General features: G+C 42.2%; 1 protein-coding gene across 1 annotated transcript in view; it reads right to left on the bottom strand.

The window, feature by feature from the left end:
* The window catches only part of THSD7B (thrombospondin type 1 domain containing 7B), a 2,268,639-nt gene that overhangs the window by 1,347,942 nt on the left and 895,746 nt on the right, over window positions 1-24,951 (bottom strand). The window contains exon 5 of the mRNA XM_069225078.1: window positions 2,320-2,568. Within this exon, the coding sequence (XP_069081179.1) occupies window positions 2,320-2,568 (249 nt within the window). The remainder of the gene's footprint in view (window positions 1-2,319; window positions 2,569-24,951) is intronic.

Genomic DNA, 24,951 nt, shown 5'->3' with positions numbered 1-24,951 from the left:
ACAGTGATATTATCAATGATGTCATAGAAGATGTCATGAGTGATGTAATATTTGGGGTAATTAGCAATGCAAGGTGTGGGCCTGCGTTATAGTTACCTTAGGGCACAAGTTATAGTAACTTGAAATAACTCTAAGAGCTGAATTTCTATGGTTTTGTGCGTGTAAAATCTGAATCTAACTAGAATGCCCCTGCAACCTTTGTTTTTGTTTGTGAAACTCTAAGATTTTTTAAAATTATTTTTCCTAACTATAACTATACATACATATATATATATAAAACACATGATACTTACCTGCAAGTAACCTTCCTTTACAAGCAAAACCTTTACCACAGTGGTTCCCAACCTGTGGTCTGGGACCTCTGGGGGTCCACAATGCCTCCTCAGGCGGTCCGCGACTGCTTAGAAAACTGAATATTAATAACAGATTAGGCCCCCTGCTTTCAGTAATGATTCAGTGGGGGTCCCCAGGTTCCAGTAATGAAAAAGTGTGGGTCCACAGAAGTCAAAAGGTTGTGAACCACTGCTTTACCATGCATATACCTTTACCACTCATGCCTTTAAAACAAAATTCATTGTAAAAGCATGCTTGGTAATGGTATAGTTGTTGTAAAAGCATGTGCGGTAAAGGTTATGTGTTGTAATGGTACCTGTGTTGTACCAGCTGTTTTAAATATAATGCTTGGTAATAGTTGTGTTGTAATGCTTGTTTCCCCACTTAAATATGCAACAGTGCATACTAGCGCAAATTAAGAAACTCCATGTAAGAAAATAACTGAAATTTTAGGAGTTCATGCCCATTTAAATGAACTAATGCCTGGGGCCTATTTGTAATACGTTTACATTTTTAGGGCCTCATTTACAATGCACCAATTTGCTTGAGCCACTATGCTTTCCCCTAACAACACCATGGGAGTGCTGTCTTTCCAATAGAGTACACCATGGCACACATTAGCACAGCTCTATCAGAATTTCTGATGCAATTGTGGCAATTTGCTGTTATAGCATTAAAACTCTTGATGCTAGTCCAGCAAAGTTCGGGAACGCCCATTTTAAAACTTGTAGATTTTACCTCACCATTCCTTGCAGGCCTCCTAGCAGGGGAACGCCTCCCTTGCATACATTATACCTGGTGCAGGTATAATATGCCACAAAAGTTTACAAACTGGGACAATGGTTCCATTGCACAAGATTGTAATTATGGCATGGAGTGGGGGACTGTTCTGCGCCGATGTAGTATTAAAAGAAATTACTCAACAGCAGCACATGATGCTTGTAAATGAGACCCTTAGTTTCCATTATCCATTTCATAACTGTTCGTCTGCATATTTACAATTGTTTTTCCTTAATCTGCATTCTTTAGTGAAAGATTTGTCACTAAATAAATAAAGAAGGGGGAAGTCACATGCTTAGGCACCCCAAGGAACCCTCATAGGTTGGTACGGTGGAGAGGCTCAAGTTACATCATTTCAGAGCAGATATCCCAATCTTCATAGTGACAGATGGTGGAGAAGAGGAAGAAAGTGAACCCCTTCTAGACCTAGACTGTCAACCAGTGTTAAAATGGTTCAGTGAAGGGAACAGTTCTCTCTTCCACTTTTACAAGCCAGCAACAGAAAGACATACAACTTCTTTGGGCAGTTTGCTGGACTGCTTTTATTGGCTCCAGGTTTGACATCATGGTGTACCCAAGATGTGGACAGGGTGACAGTTCACAACGTAAAACTTGCAGATTGTCAACTGAAGTCAAGACTAGTATTAAAGCTGAGGTTGCTAAGGTGCTAGAGCTGGGGGTTACTGAGCCCTCAAGTAGTTCATGTGCCGGCACAGTGTTTCTGGTGCCCAAACTCAATCCAAAAGGAGGAAAACCAGAACTGAGTTTCTGTGTGGCATACAGATGTCTAATTGCAGTCCCTTAGACTGATGCTCACCTCATTCTCATAGCTGATGAGTTCATAGATAAGTTGGGGGCTGCAAAATATTGAAGTACCTTTGACCTGACTTCAGGTTATTAGCAAATAGCTCTCACACCAGGAGCAAGCACAGGTCTGCCTTTTCAAGGAAGAGAAATATTACCATTTCCATTTCTCTTAAAGTGACCTTTCATACACAAAGCATTTCTATTCATGCTGACATTGCTAAGCTGTTCTTTTCAGCTGTTCTTTTCAAGTGCCATATGGTAATAGATGTGTGGGCTCAACTGATGGGCAAGGCCGTGTTGTCTCAAGCAAATCAAGAATGCCTAAAATATACTAAACATATGATGCTGCCTGACATTGGTAAAAGTATGTTTTGCTTCCAACAATTGATAGCAATTTACCTGGGGCATGGTGGAAGCATTTCTCCTCCTACGTAGCATGCCTCTTTTTCTTCAGTTTCTTGGCATTCTTTTCCACCAGCAAGGGGAATTTGTTTCACGCTCCTGTTTCTGCTTCTGAATCCTGGCGAGAGATCTCCTGATTGGCACGTCTTTGAGCAGGAACTCCATGTAGACCAATCTGACATTTCACAGTCTTTAGCGATAATACATGACTGAAAGGTCAGAGGAATGTTGCCTTGTGTACAGATACTGCAAAATAAATAAGACAACATGTTTTTTTTACCATTTACGAAAAGGACATGATGAACATTTTGATAGCCAGTACAAAGGATTTCTCAATATCTTAACAAAAAGGTATTGACAATATAACTTTAAAATCATATTTTAAATATACACCTACAACAAATTCATATTTTTCAGAGGACTGAGTTATATTTTACATGAAAATTGATCCAAATTAACATTTAAATATTGAACAAAACATAAAACAAATGTTAGCAACTGACTGTATTTTTTTTTGCTTGTTTGTATAATAGACTTTATGTTGTTTATTTTATTCTATTTGGTGTTTAATTGGACATGAGGCAATGCTAGATACTCCCACATTCGTTTAAAGATGGGTCATACATGAGGGGGATGAATTTATCCAGACTTATCCAGACTTTAAGCCTCTGCAAAGTAATGGAAAGTGACTCAAAGTGACACAGAGTCTTGAAAGGGTATTTATTACCCCTTTCCACCACAAATAGATTCCTGCACTTCTTTGTGCCACTGTACCTCGAAGCAGCATTCCAAAGGTGGAATTGGGCATTTCAATGCAGGCACCTGTGTTTTTCTTGTTCAAAGCCCCATCTACTAAAGTTGCTAGGCCGGCTTTAGGTAAAAAAACAATGCCTTCCTGAGACAAGCACAAAGTTGGAGACATATTTAATTCTCTGAATAGTTCATGTATTGCATGGGTGCTGCAATGTACAGCACACATTCAATGTATTAAATGTTTTAAAAACTGACTAGGCATGAGATTTTGTACTGGATTGTATTGTTCCATTGCAAAACTGTTAGAAATTGGGTTACTGGTTGACTGGAGTGTAAGCCCTGGTCAAGCAGAAATCACAATCCTAGTCAGGGTAAGGCACCAGCAACCTCATAATAACCTGTCCTCAACCTGCAGTTGGTTTGGCACAGAGCAGTCAGGTTTAACACAGAGGAAAGGCGTAAAGTATTTGTCCAACACTTCAAATTAGTAAAACAGTGAAAACACCACACACAAAGTTCCTACAGTAGACTACAAAATAGAGCAGTATTTAGTAAATAAAACAGGACAAAACTGACAAATATCCAATCAGTAGAACCTGAGTTATGAGTGTTTAAATAATAAACTACAATATACTGCCTAAAAGCACAAAGCACCAACTATGGCTATCTGCTCGCACGGAACCAGGTCAAAGTCAAATGTGCAAGCCGACCTTGATGGACCTTGGGTCAGATACATTCCAGCTGAAGGTTTCCCTTCTGAAGTTTTGTGCAAATAGTCCTGTTAATGTTGAAGAAGGTCACTGGCAGCAAGGAGAGTGTCACTGTCCCTGGTTGCCGGCTTGGTTTCACAGATGGGCAGGCTGGAGTCTCACTTTGGCCATTTATGTGGGCTGACGATGCTCGCTATGCAAAGAGATTAACTTGCATAGCGCGCGCTGATTTTCTGGCCAAGCTGCCCAATTCTGGTGCAAGCAGGCGTGGTGATGAAGAGCCAAAATGCTTTATAAAAAATTCAAGAACCACACGACTGGCCAAGTACCCTGGAGGCACCTCTTGGGGATCAGGAACTCTCTAAAGACGGGTCCATGAGCTGTGGGGAGCCTGTTAGATCCCTGAGGCTCAGTCAGGAGTCCAGCAGACTAGCCCTTTGAGTCGCCATAGGGTGCTGGATTTAAAATGGAGGTACAGGTCCCTTTCTTCTTCCCCAGGCAAAAGGGCAGCCAGCAGCAGGTGGGCACAGAAGGTCAGCAGTTTCCTGTAGAGCAGGAGTCCAGCTGAGTGGCAGTCCTTGTAGGTCCAGAAGTGTACTGAAGTGGTGGTGTCTGTGGTCCTTCCTTTATTTACATTTGAAGTTTGAAATGGGAGAAACCGTTAGAGGAATGCCTTTGAAGTATACACATGCCATGCCTTCCTCGCCCTGGCTCCAGACTAACTACAGGGGGTATGCAGCCCTTTCTATGGAGGCAAGACACATCCTATTCAGGTGTAAGTGAGGATGGGTCCAGCTCCTGCCTCCCATCCTGCCAGTAATCGCCCATTAAGTCACACCTAAGATCCCATTGTATGTGGCTGTCTAGGAGGAATACACAAAGCCCAACTGCCAACTACATCCAGTCATGTGGCCCAGGCAGGCTGCAGGCAACAAATGATAAGGTAAGATAATGCCACCTTTCTAAAAGGGTCATTTTCAGAAATGCAATTTAAAGTCCGACTTCACTATAAGTTAGTATTTTAAATTGTGATTGTGACACCAAGCTTGAAAAAGTTATGGGGGTCATTCCGACCCTGGCGGTCATGGACCACGGAAGCACCGCCAACAGGCTGGTGGTGCTTCCAGGGCCATTCTGACCGTGGCGGTAAAGCCGCGGTCAGAAAAGGGGAACCGGCGGTTTCCCGCCGGTTTTCCCCTGGCCGAGGGAATCCTCCATGGCGGCGCTGCTTGCAGCGCCGCCATGGAGATTCCGACCCCCTTCCCGCCAGCCTGTTTCTGGCGGTTTTCACCGCCAGAACCAGGATGGCGGGAACGGGTGTCATGGGGCCCGCTTTGCAGACAGTGAAAATCGCGACGGGTGCTACTGCACCCGTCGCACCCCTGCAACTCCGCCGGCTCCATTCGGAGCCGGCTTCATTGTTGCAGGGGCTTTCCCGCTGGGCCGGCGGGCGATCTTCTGGCGGTCGCCCGCCGGCCAAGCGGTCTTTCGGCGGTTTCCGACCGGCGGGCGGCGCCCGCCGCCCACCGAAGTCGGAATGAGGGCCTATGTCTTTTCATTTCATCATTACACTTATGCAGTGTAATAAGGCAACTCCAATGTTACCCCATGGGTGAGATGGGCCTTGCAGTAGTGAAAAATGATTTTAAGAGTTTTTCACTATCAGAATATGTAAGACTGAAAGCTACGTGCCCAATGTTTTAAATGCACTGCTCCCTGCCCTTGGGGCTGTTCAGACCCTACACAAGAGGTGACTCATGGATTAAAAAGGAAGGTTTGGGCCTATGAAAAAGTTTATTTTGCCAGGTCGATGTGGCAGTTTAACCTGCACAGGCAGGCTCATCAGTGGCAGGCCTGAACCATTTTTATAGGGCTATTTATGTGGTTGGCACAATCAGTACCATAGGCCCGCTAGTAGCATTTAATTTAAAGGCCCAGGGAACAAGTAGTGCACTTTACTAGGGACTTATAAGAAGGGCCACTGGAATTATGTGATTTTCCCCTAATTATAGATTTTTTGCATTTGTCACATATTCCATCATCTGCTGCATATACTGCAGATTTACAAAAAATAAATGTAGTTTCTAGCTCAAACAATTCAAAGGTTACTGAAAACGCAGTGAGTGTTTCTGCACAGTAAAAAAACATTTGCAAAGTTGGGCTGGTCAACTTTCTGTTGTTTATTGCTATATTTGAGTGTTTTTTTTTGTCCTCATAGAAGCCCATACTTCCAGACGAGGGTCATCAACCTGTGCCCCTTTACAAGGGGTGAGGCACATATATTCTCAACTCTACCGGTCTTATCCGCTCCTATACGCCTATAAATCGACGTATTATATTATCCAGGCCAACAAGACACATAAGGTTAACCAACTAAATAAAGGGCAAATAATCATTGCACCAGAAAAAAGAAAGAGCCACACTGCTGAAAATGTTGCCATGTTTCCCAGCATTCATCCCCTTTATCGGGAGGGCCAAGAGCATCCAGACAACAATAATAATGAACCGATGTCAACCACCCAGATACAGAAGGAGGAAAAGGGGAGATCCATCTAAAACATATTTGTCTCCTAGCTAATAGAACCAACAAAAACATCAAGCCCCTCTGAGGTTTGGGCAGTTTAGGCACTTCAGGTGTTACCCCAAAGATCACTAGTGTAGGAGTTACCTCTATATCAGCGTTGATAATGTATTTAAGAATAGCTCCTATACTAGACCAAAAGTGTCCAAGACTGCTACAGTACCAAAACATATGAATATAATTTGCATTAGACTCCCCGCAGCGTGGGCAGCTTTTAACTGACTTTCCCAAAATGGATAGCCTCTGAGGAGACCAATAAGCCCTGTATAAGGTGAACAAATGATTTTTCTTTAGCATGGAACAGGATGTATCCCATATTTTTGCCAGATCCAAGTATGGAAGGACATCACCCCATTTCTTCTCAGCTAAGAGAGAACTTGAGTCAGAAGCTTCCAGTAATGCCCAATACCAAACCACAATTTCTTTACGAACTGAGGCCTGAATGAACTTCTCCTCCCAGGCATTCTCCATAACGCCCTGATCCTGAAGGTTTACTCCCCAACTAGCTAGCTGCAAGTATTTAAACTTTGAAGACCTATGTTCAGTTAATTCCTCAAAACTCCCCCAGGCCACCAACTTTGAATCCTCCAAAATGTGTCCCCAGCAGACCACCCCTCTTAATGAAAGTGCTAGCTTATCCTTTAAACATTCTGGGGTACCAGGGGAATCCCACACCGGAGCCAGTGAACTATAATACTTAGGCCCTCATTCTGACCTTGGCGGGCGGCGGAGGCTGCCCGCCAAAGTCCCGCCGTCAGGTTACCGTTCCGCGGTCGAAAGACCGCGGCGGTAATTCTGACTTTCCCGCTGGGCTGGCGGGCGGTCGCCTTCAGACCGCCCGCCAGCCCAGCGGGAAAGAGGCTTCCACGATGAAGCCGGCTCGGAATCGAGCCGGCGGAGTGGAAGCTGTGCGACGGGTGCAGTTGCACCCGTCGCGTATTTCACTGTCTGCGCAGCAGACAGTGAAATACATGTAGGGGCCCTCTTACGGGGGCCCCTGCAATGCCCATGCCAGTGGCATGGGCACTGCAGGGGCCCCCAGGGGCCCCGCGACCCCCCCTACCGCCATCCGGATCCCGGCGGTCGGACCGCCGGGATCTGGATGGCGGTAGGGGGGGTCGGAATCCCCGCGGCGGTGCAGCAAGCTGCGCCGCCGTGGAGGATTCAATGGGGCGGCGGTACACTGGCGGGAGCCCGCCAGTGGTGCCGGTCCGACCGCGGCTTTACCGCCGCGGTCGGAATCCCCATTGGAGCACCGCCGGCCTGTCGGCGGTGCTCCCGCGGTCCTCCGCCCTGGCGGTCTTTGACCGCCAGGGTCAGAATGAGGGCCTTAATTCCTAATGCTTGTCTAACCCACCACCATACCCTAGCAGCGTCCTTGAGGATCTTCCGATTAATCTTTTTCAAATATGCCAGCCTTTAACGATTCCTGAGTCATTACAAACCAAAAAGCCGTATATTCTGATCTATCACGTAACAAAATCCGGACATTCTTCAAATCGAAAACTAAATAATATTTATAAAAGTCTGGAGCCGCAATTTCACCATTTCCCTTTGTCCTACATAGTTTCTTCCAGGCGATCCTGACCCCTTTAGATGCCCACACAAACGAAGTTAAATCTCCCTGCAGTTTTTTAAACCAACCTTTCTTAAATTCTAAAGGGATTGCATTAAACAAAAAGGTGAACTTTGTAAGGATGATAATTTTAAGAATGTTTACCCTCCTGAGGAAAGACAATGGAGGGCCCGCCCATATTCTAAGCAATCTACGAGTCTCTGTATGCGTCATGTGGAAATTTGTCTTAACTATTTCATGGAGGCTGACAGTAACTTGTATCCCTAGATATTTAATTTGTTCAGTCAGTCAAAGATCTTTATTCGGCATTTGCCATAAAAGTACAAATTAAAATCGCATATCCAAGTAAACAAACAAACAAAAGGGATTAAAAAACAGCTCATAACATCATATCTTACATATGGGATCGCCGTTTGGTGCTTGCCTGACCTTGCTGCCTGCCTGACCCTGGTGCCTGGAGGAAGGGGCGGGCTCTGAGCCCCTTTAAAACTTTTATCGTGCTCCCACCTCGCGGGACGCGCTGGGATCGCCATTTGGTGCTTGCCTGACCTTGCTGTCTGCCTGACCCTGGTGCCGCTGGGATCGCCGTTTGGTGCTTGCCTGACCTTCCTGGCTGCCTGACCCTGGTGCCTGGAGGAAGGGGCGGGATTGAGCCCCTTTAAAACCTTTATTGCGCTCCTGCCTCGCGGGACGCGCTGGGATCGCCGTTTGGTGCTTGCCTGACCTTGCTGCCTGCCTGACCCTGGTGCCTGGATGAAGGGGCGGGCTCTGAGCCCCTTTAAACCTTTATCGCGCTCCCGCCTCGCGGGACGCGCTAGGATCGCCGTTTGGTGCTTGCCTGACCTTGCTGCCTGCCTGAGCCTGGTAACTGGAGGAAGGGGCGGGCTCTGAGCCCCTTCAAAACCTTTATTGTCCTTCGCCCGTCATCGACAGGAAGAGGCTGGGTCCCCCTTCTATCATCTTATTTCTCTTCTGGAGGTAAATAATTTTGTGAGCTATTAAAGGAGGCGTGTGTGATCATTATTTAAAATGGGAAAAATAAAGATCAGTCTCCAAAAAGGGGAAGGTGGGTCTAGCCTTTTAGCCCAGTCTTCTATTAGCAGTTTTCTATCCTCTGTAATGGGGGCTATAGAATCCGAACTGGAGCAAGTTGAAGAAAGGATCGGGGCTGTCCAAAAAACTGTTCAGCAGCCCCATTGGAACCTGTTGTTCATATAATTACTAATTCAAAGGAGGGGTCACCTTCTCTGGCCCGCTTATTAATACCACTCATTGTGATATGTCCTTACATATCCCACCTAAACCCCCTGTTCAAAGCGTCAATTCATCCTTGGAACGTTCCCCGGCACTTTCTCCCCCACTGAAGAAGAGGAGAGCGGGTAAAAGGTCTAAGAATTTTAAAAAGTTGTCGGGCCCCAAAAAGAGAATTCATACTTCACCGAGAATTAGCCCCAATGAATCACTCGTTTTGGTTACACTAAATAAACCACCTAAAAGCAACGATGCTTATAGTGACCCCTCTGGTGTAATTGACTCTATACTCAAATCTTTTTGTGCTACCCTTGAGGAGAAACGTATTACCCTGATAACCAAAAAAGTTGACTGTTTCTGTAATAACGTGCTTACTACTCTTGTCCAATTAACTAATTCAGGAGTATTAAGTGAGGGAAAGGCACCTATCGGGGATGTGGCAACAAATTAAATTTTATCTCAAGGCTCCGGTACACTGATGGCCCAATCTTTGACTATATTTAGCCAAGGTAATGCTGTGATCAAGCAGCCACAAGTAACCCCTAAAGAAGTTATTTCACTTGGCCCAAATCCGCCCATTATTAAACAAATCTATTTATCAAGCAGATGTATTGCACTTACCTCCTGATTGTATTCCTTATGTTTTGGTGTTAACAAACGTGCCTCCTTTGGGTAGAAACCAAAAAGAAGACACCCAAGCTCTGATAAGGAAGTCTGCACACTGGTTGAAATCTAAATTTAAGGTTAAATATAATCCAAATAATAAGATCCTTATGGCGCGTAGAGTGAAGCAGGTTGGCAATCGAAGAAATATGGATGATGGAGATTGTGTTGTAATCAATTTTGCCAACCCGTGTTCAGTTGATCACATTTTGGCAAATTTAGACTATTCACATTTTTGGGATAATGGGATCCAAATACACTCCCTGTGCCATTTTTATGACTACTCCCAAAACATATCTAATTTGTTGTTTAACCAAGGGGCTGTTATAAGTGGTATTCCAACACATAATTTCTGTTTTTTCCGAGTTCACCAAATAGCCTGACACTTTGCCAAATCAATTTAAACATTGTACAATTCTAGGAAAAACAGGCGTCAGATCACCATTATAGACCATCAAGTCATCTGCATATAGAGCGACCTTTTAAATCCAACCTTGACATTGAAAGGGAGGGATCTGACTATCAGCCCTAATTTTCACTGCTAACGGCTCAATATACAAGTCAAAAAGAAGAGGGGACAGCGGACAACCCTGACGCGTTCCTCTTTCAATCTTGCATTTCAACAACACTCTATCATTAACCAAAATACTACCAACAAGGGCTCTGTAAATAGCCTGACCTGCACTAATAAATCTTGAGCCCAAATTGTAGCCTTTCATGACATTCTGTGGAAAATACCAATTCACCCTGTCGAATGCTTTGGCAGCATCAAAGGAAAGAACCGTCAAAGGTACCCTTCTTGAACTAGCCAAATCTACTGCGCCTAGCAAATCATGAGTCAACTCATGCAATTGTCACCCCCTGATAAAGCCTTTTTGATCTTCATGGATCAACCTCCTAATTGAATCATGGAGTCTCTTAGACAAAACGTAGTTATAAAGTTTATAGTGTGAGTTCAACAAAGAAATTGGTCTACATGAACTACATAATGCCAGATCTTTCCCAGGCTTTAAAAGAAGACTTATCACTGCATCATTCCATGAAGTGGGCATATCTGCCCCTTCCTGTAAAAGAAGATTGAACAACTCTACCAAAATTGGGACAACCTCATCACAAAGCACACGATATAGCTCATTAGGGAGCCCATCTGGACACGAGGCCTTCCTTTTTTTCAGGGCTTGGATTGCTGCCCTTACCTCCCCAACTTCTATCCTCCTTGTCAGCTGTAATTGTTCAGCATCCGTTAACTGAGGGAGATGAACACACTCTAGATAACTCCTAACCAATGCTTCTGAACAATGCAAGTCTTCAGTGTAGAGGTCCTGAAAAAAAGCAACAAAGGCCTCTTCTATTCCAGAAGCGTCTGTGCATAATGTCCCGGTTATCTCTGATTTAATAGAGGTAATATGGCTTTTGGAGTGATCTGTTTTAGTTTTCCAAGCTAGAAGTTTACCGCAACCTTCTCCATATTCATAATGGGCATTACAACTGATATATCCCAGCTCCTCCTACTCTTCCCCTCCAGCAATGATGATAAGTCTGTTTTAGCAGAATCTAGTCGGGCGTCCAATGCGCCTTACTGATTTCCCTCACCTGTATAATTAAAGATAGCTTCCTGTAGGGATGCCACCCGAAATTCAAGTTGCTCTAACTGAGTCTTTTTTTCTCTATACTTGAAAGTTGCTAGGCCCACCAGCCTCCCCCTAATAAATGCTTTATATGAATACCCCAAAACCTGCAAGGTAGTGGAACCGTGATTAAATTAAAAAAAACTCTTTTGTATCTTTCCTCAGACCCTCACCAACCATCTGGTCCAAAAAAAGGGCTCGATTAACTGTCCATCTATAGGATAAAGGTTGAATTTTAAGAAAAATATGCATTTTTACCGCTGCATGATCTGACAAATGAACCGGAGTATGACCAACATACCTCACCAAATCCCTCAAATTGTTCTGTACAAGAAAGAAATCTATCCTAGATCGATGCCCATACTTTTTGTTATTGAACGTGAACCTGGGGCCCTCCTTACCTTTCTGATGCCAAATGTCAACCAAACTCAAATCCACTATTGCTTGTTTTATCCACAGGCGAGTTTTAGGAAGTTTTACCGTCAACCTTGATGTTGACTTATCCAGCCGGGGGTCCAATAAAATATTAAAATCCCCGCCCATAATAATCGGATACTTTGCTTCCAACAAGTGGTTAAACAATTCTTGGAAGGGGGCTGGATCATCCACATTAGGCCCATAGTATCCTACTACCGTAAACCACAGGCCATTCAGTGCTGCCTCGATGATTTGCCATCTACCCTTGGAGTCTCATAACATTTACCACTTTTGCATTTACAGGTTTCTTTATGACAATCGCCACACCTTTCACCGTACAAGATTGATTTGTGCTTACACAAAAGCCCACCCAGCTCAAGCATTAATATATTCCTGCCACTCGCTTTGCGTTAGGGGAGTCTCTTGTAAAATGATCACTTCTGCATCTGTCCCTTTCAAATACTCAACAATTTCCTCCTCCTCCCTTTAACCCTTAGACCATTAACATTCCATGAAAGAAACTTCAAACAAACACCCTTCTTATTAGCCATTATCTAAGAAAAAAAAGGACCGGAATATGAATGGACTAACAAACCCAAAACTGCTCCCCCCACAATATTCTTGAGGACCTTTACATATTAAGTACTTACCCAGCCCACCCCTACCCCCCAAGTAGTGAAAAACACCCACCAACCAAACATGAACAAATCCCCACATGTAACCCCCTAGTGGAACCCTCCCTGCCCTCTTAACGGGATGAATATTACAACCCATATGAGCTCAGTATGGTTCCGGTCGACTTATATCCAATGAAAATCACACAGTGATGGCGGCCTTTTCATCTTCTCAATCAGAGCCTGAACCTCGGCAGGATCCCTAATATTGTACATTGTATTATTCCACATAATTTTTAGAAATGCTGGAAATCTCATCTGCACCGTGGCGCCGAAGGATCTAAGTTCTTGCATGAACTTTCCCAACTCCCACTGCCTGTATTCGAAAGGACCATTTTCCCATAGAAAAACTACCTGCCTTAAGAGACTCAAACAGAATCTTCTCCTTTATGGAACATGTACCAAAGTTAATAAGAATCTTCCTAGGGACCTTTCTATCAGGCGTCCTTCTGAAAGGATCCCGATGAGCTCTCTGTATACCCTCCTCCAGATTTAAATGCACTGCAGATGGTAAAAATCTCCTAAGCAAACTTATCACGCAGCCCCTGATATCCTCACCCTCCACGCCTTCAGGAACATTCAGCAATCTAAGATTGTTCCTCCACAGAATATTCTCCAACGATTCCAGCTTTTCTTGAAACGCCATTTCCTTACGTACCAATTGCGCAATGCCCTGAGAGTTAGCAGACACCCACATTACCTGCTCTGCAACCACAGTCTCAATCCTGCTAATTCTCTCTGTTTCAAGGCTACACAGGATTCTCTAATTTTCTCTTGATTATGCTCGGAGACCTCGAACTTTCCCCTGATCTCATTTGTTAATGATACCAGGAGACTCTGAACCACGGAATCCTGTGATTGTAAGGCTGTCTCTGTCTCGTGTACTATAGCTGGCGGGGGTAGGTACATCCATTGATTTAACTGGTGCGGCTGCTTTTTCACTGCCTTCTCCATTTCTTCCAGCCTCAGGTGGGGAGGTGAGAGTAAGGGTCTGGGAGGGCAACATACCTGAACATCCAGAAAAATTCCTCAAAAAAGGTGCTAGGGGGGAGGTTGTCCTACCTCCTTCTAACAGCCTAGCTTGCGCAAGGGTAGCCTTACTTAAAATTGGATTAAAGCCTGGTTTGTTATATTGTCTTTTCCGTAATTTAATCTCTGGCTGTCCTTTTACCAAGTTGTTCCCTTTTTTGTTGCTTGCCACCAGTTTCCGATAGCCTTTCCTACTGCCAAGGCTACCCCGACCCCCCTGTGGGGATTCCAGAGAATGACCCTGAAGGAGCCTCCTTCCCCTACCCCCTGTTGTGCTGCTGCTGAAATAATGCCAGTGGAGGGCTTCTAAAAGTTGCCTGAGCCCTCAGCTTAACCGGCGTCATGCACACACACCTCTTACCGTGGTAGCCAGAGGCAGCAGAGTAAAGTCATCAAAAAGATGCCCTCAACCTTTCTGCACCCAACGCCAAAGAGATTCCAGTAAGCAGCCCGCGAGAACTGCAGGACAAACCGGCACTGTCTCCCGCTGTGCTCAATGAGCATAGCACTTCCGTGTTTCAGATCCGCACTCCGTGGTCCAAAACTCTGTCTGCTCCCCTCTTCCGTCTCCCTTCACTGCCGCTTGGACCTCGTGAGCGAGCGAGGAGTCAAAGGGGAGAGAAAAGAAGAAATGCCCGAGGCTCTGCAAAATTACTGCCTCCACCGCTCGCCGAACGGGCCCAGGTGAGCTCGCAAACGTGGGCTTCACGTGGCCACTATGTTCCCCCTCCAAAACCCCCTACTATATTTGAGTTTAATAACTGGTAGTAATGAGGTTCATTCAATGCCCAAACAGTATAACTGACAATTTCTGCTTCATTATGCTGCATAATTTTCCTTTTCTTGCTGCATAATGTACTAAACCCTGCTGTATAATTTGGCCCTCCCCTGATGCATAATTCCAGTGGCCCTGCTTATAAGTAAGTTAAAAAAGACAATTGAGTATAAGCCAGGAGATAGCAAAAGCACCTTCACACTGATTAGCAGTGGTAACGTGCACAGAGTTCTAAAGCCAACCAAAACTATCTCGGAAAAAAAGAGGGGAGGAAGGCAAAATGTTTGGGGATGACCTTGCAAGAAGGGCTATTGCCAATAAAAAACAAGGTGGACATCACACATGTATCTTTCCACCTTGGTGTAACTGTGTAAGCATGGTGCTAGAAAGCCTATTGTGCCCCTGAGCAGGAGAAGAGAGAAGCAGCAGGGCATATTTAGAAAATATTGCTCTGTGCTATTCTATCCCTATTGTGCAACTCAGTAACTTTAGTTGTGCTTATTTCCAGAAATCTTCCTGCTATGTTTAGACCGAGTAGGAGGACCTATGTGTTTGACAAGTGCTTCTCCCGCACACTTGAGAAACGTTTGTAACGCATTTGCTGAAGCAGTCACATGGCACCCGACAAAGATGTACATTCCTACTAATATTAATATACACAAAAAAAAAATAGCATATGAGTGCTCCAAAGTGCATGAAAATCGTGCCAGGAAGAACAAAGTTAATTGTGTGAGTAACTAAACCCGTTTTACTTCAAATTAAGACACTCTTAAAAATGATTTTTCATCAGTAACAATTTCTCAGTGAATATTTACATTAAAGGGTTGAAAACTACGAAAGAAAAAGCATTGATGTCTGTTGCAGTGCAATGTGAAAATTAACAGAAGATTTTACATATCTGAAAATACGTTTACAGAGAGGTAACTTTTTGAAATCACATTTAAAAATTAAGAGCCAGATTTACAAGGCCCTAGTGCCTCCTTGCGCCACATTACCGTAATTATTTCTTACTCTAATGTAGCTCAACAAGGCAAAAATTGCTGTGCATTATTTACAAAGTGGTGCAATGCATGCATTGCGCCACTTTGTGACCTCCTTGCGATGCATGCGCCAAGCATAATGTATGCAAGAGGGGCATTCCGGCGTTAGGAGGCCAGGAAAAATGGTGCAAAGCAGGCGTTAAAAGGACGCACCCATTGAAATCAATGGGCATCTTTGCACTTTGCTCTACTAGCGAGCAAAGCACCACAATAACGTCAGAAATGTTTACGTTATTGGCCTAACATTAGGCACAATGCACTGTATTGTAAATATGGCACACCCATGGAGTCACTGTTTTTCAGTACTGTGGGTGAAGCACAATAGATGGAACGCATTTTTACCTGCTTGGACAATTTATGTAACTTTTGATAAGCTATTTACCAGAGGGTGGTGTAGACGACAACTCAAATTGCATGCATTTAGCACATTTAGGCCCATATTTATACTTTTTAGCACTGCATTTCTATCATTTTTTTATGCAAAAGCGGTGCAAACTTACAAAATACAATTGTATTTTGTACGTTTGTGCCGCTTTTGCCTCAAAAAGTGGCGAAAATGCGGCGCTAAAAAAGCAAAAATATGGGCCATAATGAATACCTCGAAGTCTAACCTTAAAAACTTAAATAATTCCAGTAGTCACAAAGGCATGTGCATGAAGCAGCCAACTTCGACAAGAATATGCACTTTCTAGGGAAAGAAAAGTGAAATAACATTTAGGGTAGCGTATTGTTTATGTCAAAGATTATTCCTTTATAATGTTATCATGCAGTTTACTTTAAGTAATCTTCGAATGAAAGATTTTTGCCGCGTGCTCTCTACTTTTAATATCTTATCTCTTGAATTCATGATTTTATTTTACCAAACAATCCATCTATGGGTACTAATTGTTACATCTTCATTTTTCTCATTCAGTTTTTACCCTACCTAGGGTCCTCAGGTTTTATCATCCACTAGAATGTTCTTGGCTATGAAAGTGCAGCTCATATTGTGTCATAATTAGTTATAACCAGTTTTTTATTTGTGGCTTTCTAGCAATGTTAATGACTCTTATGTTACTCAAGAGGGTGAAAGTGATTTTGATGGTCATCCTGACAGTTTCCTCGTAACATCCACATGGCGTGACGCCTTGTTGGAGCACTACTAAGTTGTGATGTTATATCCTCTTTAACCTTGTTCATACCGTTCATAGCCCTAGGGAAGTCAATGGCATACAAGTGCCTGCGACAATGCATATGTTGGCTAGGGGACCAATGTGGATAAGTCGGGAGTGGTGAGCAGCGATTGCCTATGTTTCTGACTAAGATTCATGTGTTAAATGTATGAACTTTATTTGCCTCAAATGGAAAAAAAAACAAGAGCTCAGCTCTGTGCTGAGCCAGCACTGCTCATCAGGAAATGGTCCCCGGTTGTTTCCTCTAATCGAGGCTCATGATATAGCATTGCAATATTTGATTTCAGGTAATGATTTGTGCCCTTACCCTCTGAGGAAATATTAGCATGTTTACGATGTTTACTGAATATGTACTACATTTTTAACTGCACGTACTTTTTAAGGTTTAGTCTTATTCTGTGTTCAGTTAGAAAACAACGTATTTTCTCAGTTCAGTCCTACAGGTATTTCAGGGAACTCACATAGCCTTCATCTGAACTCCTCATTCATGCCGTTATGGAAAATCTAAACATTTCATAGGACCTATAAATCTGAGCAGCGACATTTAAGAATGTATTCAGTTAGGAAGTAATGGTGCAAATGATTGTAACTGATGGTAAATAAATGCATATTTGTAGCCTTAGAAGCAATTTAATGGGAAGTCTGCAGATGATAAGAGTTAGAATGTCTGTTGAATTCTTAAACTTCCTCTTCTTATTTTTAAGGTATTGCATATCAGAGGTCACTGAGGGCCAGATTTATCAATGCATCATGCAAGGTGACACAAGGGCAATGCAAGCCCTTAAATGGGATTCACTATGCCGAAACTGAGCCAATAAGACCCTGATTTATACTTTTTGGTGCAAAACTGCACCAATGCAGTTTTGCACCAAAATGTTTAGCACCGGCTTGCGCCATTTCTGAGCACAAGCCGGGAACCATATTTATGGAATGGTGCAAGCCGGTGTAAAGGGTAAGCTTGCTTAAAAAAATGACATTAGCCGGGTGGGGCTGGCGGTATTGAAGAAGGGGGTTTTGCACCAAAAAATGACATTAGGCAGGTTAGAGTAAAAAAAAATGACTCTAACCCAGCCTAGCATCATTTTCTGACACAAAACCATCCGTACCACACGACTCATGCCCACCACCCCAATGGCCAGCACAGAGGACCAGGGTCCCCTGGGCATGGCCATTGCACCCAGTGCCATGTAAGGAGGGCCCACTTCAGGGCCCCCATTGGCACTTTAAAAAAAATACTTACCTATACCTACCTGGGATGGCTGTCCCTCTGGTGTGGTTGGGGATGTCCCTGGGGCCTGGGGAGGGTAGCTATGGGCTTATTCTATGGTGCTCCACCATGGAAATAGGCCCACAGGTCCCCTAACGCCTGTACTGACCCAAAGCAAGCTTTGCACCATTATTTGACCCCTCCTCCCCGTGCGTGATTTTAGCACATGGTAATAAATATGGCGCTAAGGCCATAGAGTCATTTTTTGCACAAGAATGCCTACTTTGCATCTCATTGATGCAAAGTAGGTTTCCACGCCCAAAAAATGACTTTAACTCCACGAATTTGGTGCTAGACATGTCTAGCACCAAAGTATAAATATGGAGTTAGTTTTGCATTGAAATCTTAAAAACAATGATGCGAATTTGGCGCAAAACAAGTATAAATATGCCCCTTAGTGTGGCTTTGCATGGTGGTGTAGTAAATCTGGAGTAATGCAAGGCAGCATAAGTTGCTGCCCTGCTTTACTCTGCCCTGGGAAAGCATTCCATGGCTTCAGCATTCATGTTCCCAAGTATCCAATCATTGTGTTTGGCACATTCCCAGATTTACTAACACTAGTAAACCTGGAAATGCTTCAAAATGGTCAGCCTTCATAGGGGAGGCATGATGAGGAGAAATATGTATATTTCTCCTAATTTATTTTCTTTTTCTACGTGCACTACGTTCTGCAGAAAACACAGAAAGAGGAAAGTGCCTCAGACGACTGATTTTTCAGAAAGCTCTCCCTTCCTGCACAAAAACAATCCTGGCTTTAACGCAGGCACTCTTGCACTATGGTGGCTTGGCAGCCACAAGTTCACCAGCGCAAAGGGAGAGCAGTAATATTCCATATCTTAGTAGATATGGCATTCCTGCTCTCTTCATTCGTTGCAGCATAGCAGGTTGTATTGCTGCATTGCATTAAATATTAGTTAATCTGAGTTACAGGAAAATGTATTTAGCATTTTTCATTTTCCTACGTTAAGTTCACTGTGAAAATACTTTCCCTCCTTCTCTTGATGGATCCCTTTGGCATTCTTCCTTTCCCTGATGCATAATGTGTCCTAGATATCTGAGTCCAGATATTTCACTTAGGTTCTGCTAGCATCTATGGAGGTGCTTGCAGAACATCAGGGGAGTGCTGATGAAATGACGTTTGGACACAATATTGAGTTCAGAAAATCAGAACACATACACATTAGAAAAAAATGCAATTGAAAAATATGATATAGAACATCATTGTCAAGAATAATGTGTTTTGATTTTAAGAATAGTGTTGTATTTAATATCATTTTCAGAAATATAGCTTTAAATATTGTTTTTTAAAATTATTTTAAATTGTTTTAGTTAATCTATTATATTTAGGTCCTAGTATTGCTGGTACATTTGTTATTAAATGTAGTTTGTAATTTTCATATTTTTAATGTTATCAGTGATTTATAGAGTCTTAGCAGTTTGTTGGGTTTCTAGGGGACCAGGGTGGAAAGTTATTTGAACTAGATATTTGTATTAATTATTGTTATTTTTTTAATAATTAATTCATGTTTAACTGCTTATTATTTATCATCATTATTCAATTGATTGTTAATTATGTAAATAATGTATTACTAATTTATTTATTTAATCATTAGTAATATGTTGTTGTGTTTGTATTGTTATTGGGTGTGAAAGTATTTAAGTAATAACACGTTTTGTTAATTTGTATTAGATTGTTAATTCATAATTACATTTATTGTTAATCATGTAAACAGTTTATTACTGATTTATTCAATTGATCCATTAGTATTGGGTTTTGGGATGGTGGGGCATAGGCTGTAAAGTTAATTCTTAAATACATTTAAATTATTGTTAATTTGTCATTAATTGTTGATTAAGCATATACTTGATTTAGAATTATGTAAAAGGTTTAATACCTATCTAAGGTATATTTTAGTTGTGGGTTTCTGGGCTTGTAGACGATAGGGTGAGAATGCTTTTTTTTTTCAAAATAATTCTGAGTATTAATTATGTGTATTACTTAATTTAGTGTGCATTGGGTAATTGGCAAATTGTTTTATTAATTGTAATATATATTTGAGTTTTTTTTGTTAAACGTGTTTGATGTGTCATTTGCTTAGGTGGGTAAGTTACAGAAAATATATATATATATATATATTGTATATTATATTAATTTATAATTATGTGCAATTTATTAATTGGTAAGATGTTGTATAGTTAATGTGTTTATATTAGATTTTTTAACAAAATACCTACTTTAATTGTAGATGTGTGTGCAATTTTGTTGCTGAGGTTGTATTTGTTACTTCAGTGTATTGTGTATGTATTAATTGAGATGATATAAAAAAGTAATGATTTTTGTTTTGCAGTTAATGAAACTGATATGCTATTTTATTTTTTCTTTCTTTTTTAAATTATATTTTACAGTTTTTAATAAATATATATTTATTTCTGTATACTGTAATTTAATAATGTTTTATTGTAAGTGTGTGTTAGAAATTGGGTTTCTGGTTGGCAGAGATATGCACTACAAGCAGGAACAGCAATCATAGTCAGGATAAGTCAGATACACACTAAAGATAACCTGTTCTCACCCTCTGGTAGCTTGGCATAGAATAGTCAGATTTAACTTAAAAGGCAGTGAGTAAAGTATTTGTGCAAAACTGCAAACATTAAAAAGTTAAAACACCACACCAAAAAAATCCACACAGGTTAGAAAACTAGAACTTAATGTAGTGAGCAAAACAAGACCATAATGACAAAAATCCAATATATAGAAGTTGAGATATGAATTTTTCAAGATTAAATGTAAATTAGCACTTAGAAACAATAAATGCTTAAGTGGACTATCTGGTGGTGCTGGACCAGAGTAAACTCAAGTGTTCCATCTGACCGCAATGGAGCACAGCCCGGCTGCAGTCCCACACAGGGTCTGTGGAGCAGTTGGGGCATTGGTCCAGACTTCTCCATGCAACAGCAGCAATGCGTCAGGTCCGAATGCAATGCACTGGTTCTGGATGTGGCAGCTCTGAATGCAATGTGCTGGGTCACTCCATGCTGGAGGGGCGATGACTCAATCTTCTCCACACAGTGGTGGTGATGCATTGGTTCCACAGCTGTGGTACCGGAGCAATGCACCAGTCCTGACAGTTGCAGGACCTTACATTCTTTTCCAAGGGCCCTGGACTGGGTTGACACCTCTTGGCAGAACAGGACTTATGGCAAAGATGTCCAGGTACTGTTTATAGATGGAAGAGAAGTCTTTCATGTCACTGAGATGTCAGAACTGGAGGCAAGTCATTGGTATCACTTTGGTTCTGGGATAGAGATATGGAGGTCCAATCCTTCTCACTACCACACAAGATGACAGCAGGCAGCAGGTAAGCTCAGCAAAGCAGGCATCCAGCAGAGTAGCAGCTCAGCAGACTAGCAGTCCTTGTAGCAGCACAGCAGTCCTCCTTCCTGGCAGAGTATCCACAGATTCAGAAGTGAACTGAAGTTCTGGTGTCATGGGTCCAGTACATATATCCAGTGGTGCCTTTGAAGGGGGAGAGACTTCAAAGAAGCATCTTTGAAGTGCACCGAGGCCCCCCCTTCCTGCCCTGGCTCCAGATTCACTACACTGGAATATGCAGCTCTTTGTGTGTGGCAAGACACTGCCCTTTCAGATGTAAGTGTAAGCCCTTCCCACTCATCCTGCCCAGGAATGGCGCATCACGATCTTGATGGCTTCTCAGTCACACCTACGCTCTCTTTGTGTGTGGATTTCAGGAGAGGATGCACAAGCCCAGCTGTCTCCCCATCCCAGACGTGTATTGGAGAGAAGCAGTAGGCACCCAATGGCTAAAGTAAGAAAATGCCAACTTTCTAACAGTAGCATTTTCAGAACTGCAGCTTAAAATCTGACTTTACCATAAATTGCGATTTGTGAGCTGTGGGATACATCAACACGTGCTTTTTAAAAATGGTTGTATTATGGTTACAAACGCTATAGCAAAAGTAGAAGAGATTTACAGATGTTTTTCCACTTGTGACCACATCTTTTTAAATCTTGTTGACAAAATCCATGATGTCATTTTTACATACAGTTTGTAGTAAACTCCAACAAACTGCATATTTTCCCTCTGTTAAAAAGATTTCATTATGTAATTCATTTATCTTAGTGGTTCTTTAGGGTTATAAGCAGGAAAGAAGAAGAAAACAAATGAGCCTGGGGTTAAATCTATGCCATAGGCATACATAATGAATTATGAACTCTATACCCACTTTCTCTCTGCTGTGCATTACATGTGTATCAGTACATCAGTGATTTGTCAAAGTAATGTAAGTAAGTAGATGTTCTACAGTCAGATGGGGTTCTGTGCTTAGCCTATCTTGCCTATTTAGTTTTCTCTGAATAGTCTTACCATACAGCCTTCAAGAAAGGATCCAGCTAATTCTCTAGTGCAGGAACAACCAACAACACTGTATTTGCCCAATTTACTAGAAGAAGACAATGCTCCAGGGTTCTTCTAAACAACTGCATCTGTCTCGCTAGTGTGGAAGACATTAATTCACAGATGACTGCATAGAAAGAGAAATGTAGAAGAACCATAACAGCAACCATACAACTGTGATACATTTACCTCAAAATCTCTGCGACAATTTAAGGTATTTTGTGAGCTGTAATACAGCAATAGAACAAACACCAGAAAGTTGTTTTCTACTGGCCTGAGGCATCTTGGTTCTCAGTATAATTTGCATTGAACATCCTCTTACAACTGGCTTAATACGCCTACTACAAGGTGTTGAATTAGTTCTCAGAAAAATTGCAGCATAAAACTAGGAACTGCAAATCAGTGAGTCGACAGGTAAAGAATACCACATCTCTTACACCTAAATAGTGTTTTATTTAAATCCTATATAACACATTCTCTACTTTAATCAATGGGCCATTGCGTGTGTGAAGAAAGTAATAACAGGCTAAATGGTTAAGATTTGATAGAAGCATAATGAATGGTGTATTTGTTTCAAACACACATGGAAACATACATACAACTGCTGTTATCTGTGGTTAAGTGCAATGTTGAGTTCTGAAAGAGATGCTGCAAGGAATCAATCAGTTAAAAACAGAAAAAAATAAATAGTGATTGTCATAATTAAGGAGAGTTTCTAAAAAGTGAGAATGTATTACTCAAAATCACAAAAGCCTCATGTGGTAAAGTAATAGCAATGAAATAGGGATGAACGCTTCTATTAGTCTACGTCTTTATGGCTGGAAGTTTAACATGACAGTAACGTCTCATTTGAGTCTGTGGCAGAGCAACTAAGCTAGGTCCAAGGAGATTCTAGTCTTGGCACAGGCAAACTGTCAAAAAGCAGAGGCAGATGTTTATTTGCAAATAAACAGGCTTGTGACCCCTTTATCTTTAGAATATTTTATCAGGCAATAGAGTGTGTGCTCCCCAGCTCCTTTCTGGCCACGTTCAGTTTCCTGGCCTGGTATATTTGTTTAACCCATTAAAGGACAGAAACTAAAATAGCTCTTAGTTTGGTTGGTTGGGAAACTGTACAGTAGTTTGACTTTATATACAAAAAAAGCTGTCTCTCATTAATGTGGGTTTTCTAGCCATCTAATTACCGAGTCAAGAACGTTACATAGATTGATTTTGTCTATCTTGACAATCTCTCTCATTCTCTCTCTCAATCAAGCTAACTCTCATCTGCCTTCTATGCCCCAGGAATGATAGTAATCACTCCCTGTAAGGACTAAGTTGGTGTAAGGCTTGTTGCCCTAAGCAAAACGCATTTTCTATCCATTGTTGATTAAAGTAGTGTCCCTTGGTAAAGACTCCCACTGCCTAGACTATTTATCATAAAAAAGACCAATGGTTGGTCAGTCTTGGGAATGTCTACCGTATATATCTTAGGGCCTCATTACAACTTTGGCAGTTGGACCAGCCAACCACCAAAGCTTCAGGGAGGAGGCTATCGTCATGCCAGCAGCCTCCCCCAGTTGTATTATGGTGGTTCCACCAGACTGGCCAGCAGAATCATCGTATTACAACATTTCAGCTGGTCAGCCTAGCGGAAACAGTGCTACTGCCGTGGCCTTGGTTCCCTTAGGGGAGGTGGGGCCATTGCCATATCAAAACAGCACCCTCGGAATGCGAACTGTCTGCAGAGCAGACAAGGTGCATTCCGAGGGTTCTGGCAGGCCCCCAGCACTAGCTTTCTGTCAGCCTTTTCATGGTGGCGACGCCACATTTAAAAGGCTGATTGAAAGAGAACTTGTAATCAGCACGGCAGCGCTGAACTCAGTGCCGCCATTGCTGACCGCGACTCGACCACCGCCATCCCATAGGGATCAGTGATCCTGGTGGTGGTGACAGTTCCCTGACGGTCTTACCACTTGGTTCTAAATCTGGTGGTCGGATGCCCAGCAGTGTGGCGTTCCGACCACCACTACAGTCCTTGGCCGTAAGTGTCTGCCTCAAAAACATTACATTTCATTCAAAATACACACAGGTAAAGCAAATACGAAATGCCACAAATTTGGTTTTAAACTGTAATTTTGAAGAGTTCTAAATGGATTTGTCATGCTGTAATTATGGGCCTTTTAAAGCAGGTGCCGCTGTTGGCACAGTTCAATTCTCCACTAACAATGTAAAGAGGAGAATGTTGATAAATAATTTAGTATCAAAAAACATTTCTTGTTTTCCCCAATATGATTGTGAAATTCCACGAATTAATTACCCGCACTTAAATGTATAAAGGCCTTCTCTCTTAACTTCAGAAGGCAGAGCTAATTAAACCTTTGAGAGAATGTTATTGTAGTGAGGGGAAACTTAAGTGAATATAATATTAAAAAAACGAAAATGCATTAAGAGTTGTATAATTATCTCTATGAACAATCTTTTCATGCAGTTCTCAATTGATGGCATGTTAATTTGAAATGGAAATGTATGTGTTCTGTAGGTATAAGAGACCTCCGACGTGATATAATTAGTTGTAGGCATAAATAAGTCTGCAGAAGGAGCAACAGTACTGTTCCATTGATTGCACGCACTAAAAGCTTGAGAAACGGTTTACTTTAGTACATGAAAGTTACAAGCAACAGTTTGGGAAGGATAAA

The sequence above is a fragment of the Pleurodeles waltl genome, chromosome 3_1 (genome assembly GCF_031143425.1).
Source record: "Pleurodeles waltl isolate 20211129_DDA chromosome 3_1, aPleWal1.hap1.20221129, whole genome shotgun sequence".
In the NCBI taxonomy this organism is placed as follows: domain Eukaryota; kingdom Metazoa; phylum Chordata; class Amphibia; order Caudata; family Salamandridae; genus Pleurodeles; species Pleurodeles waltl.
The sequence above is the reverse complement of the archived record's forward strand: the minus strand, read 5'-3'. Positions and strand labels throughout refer to the sequence as shown.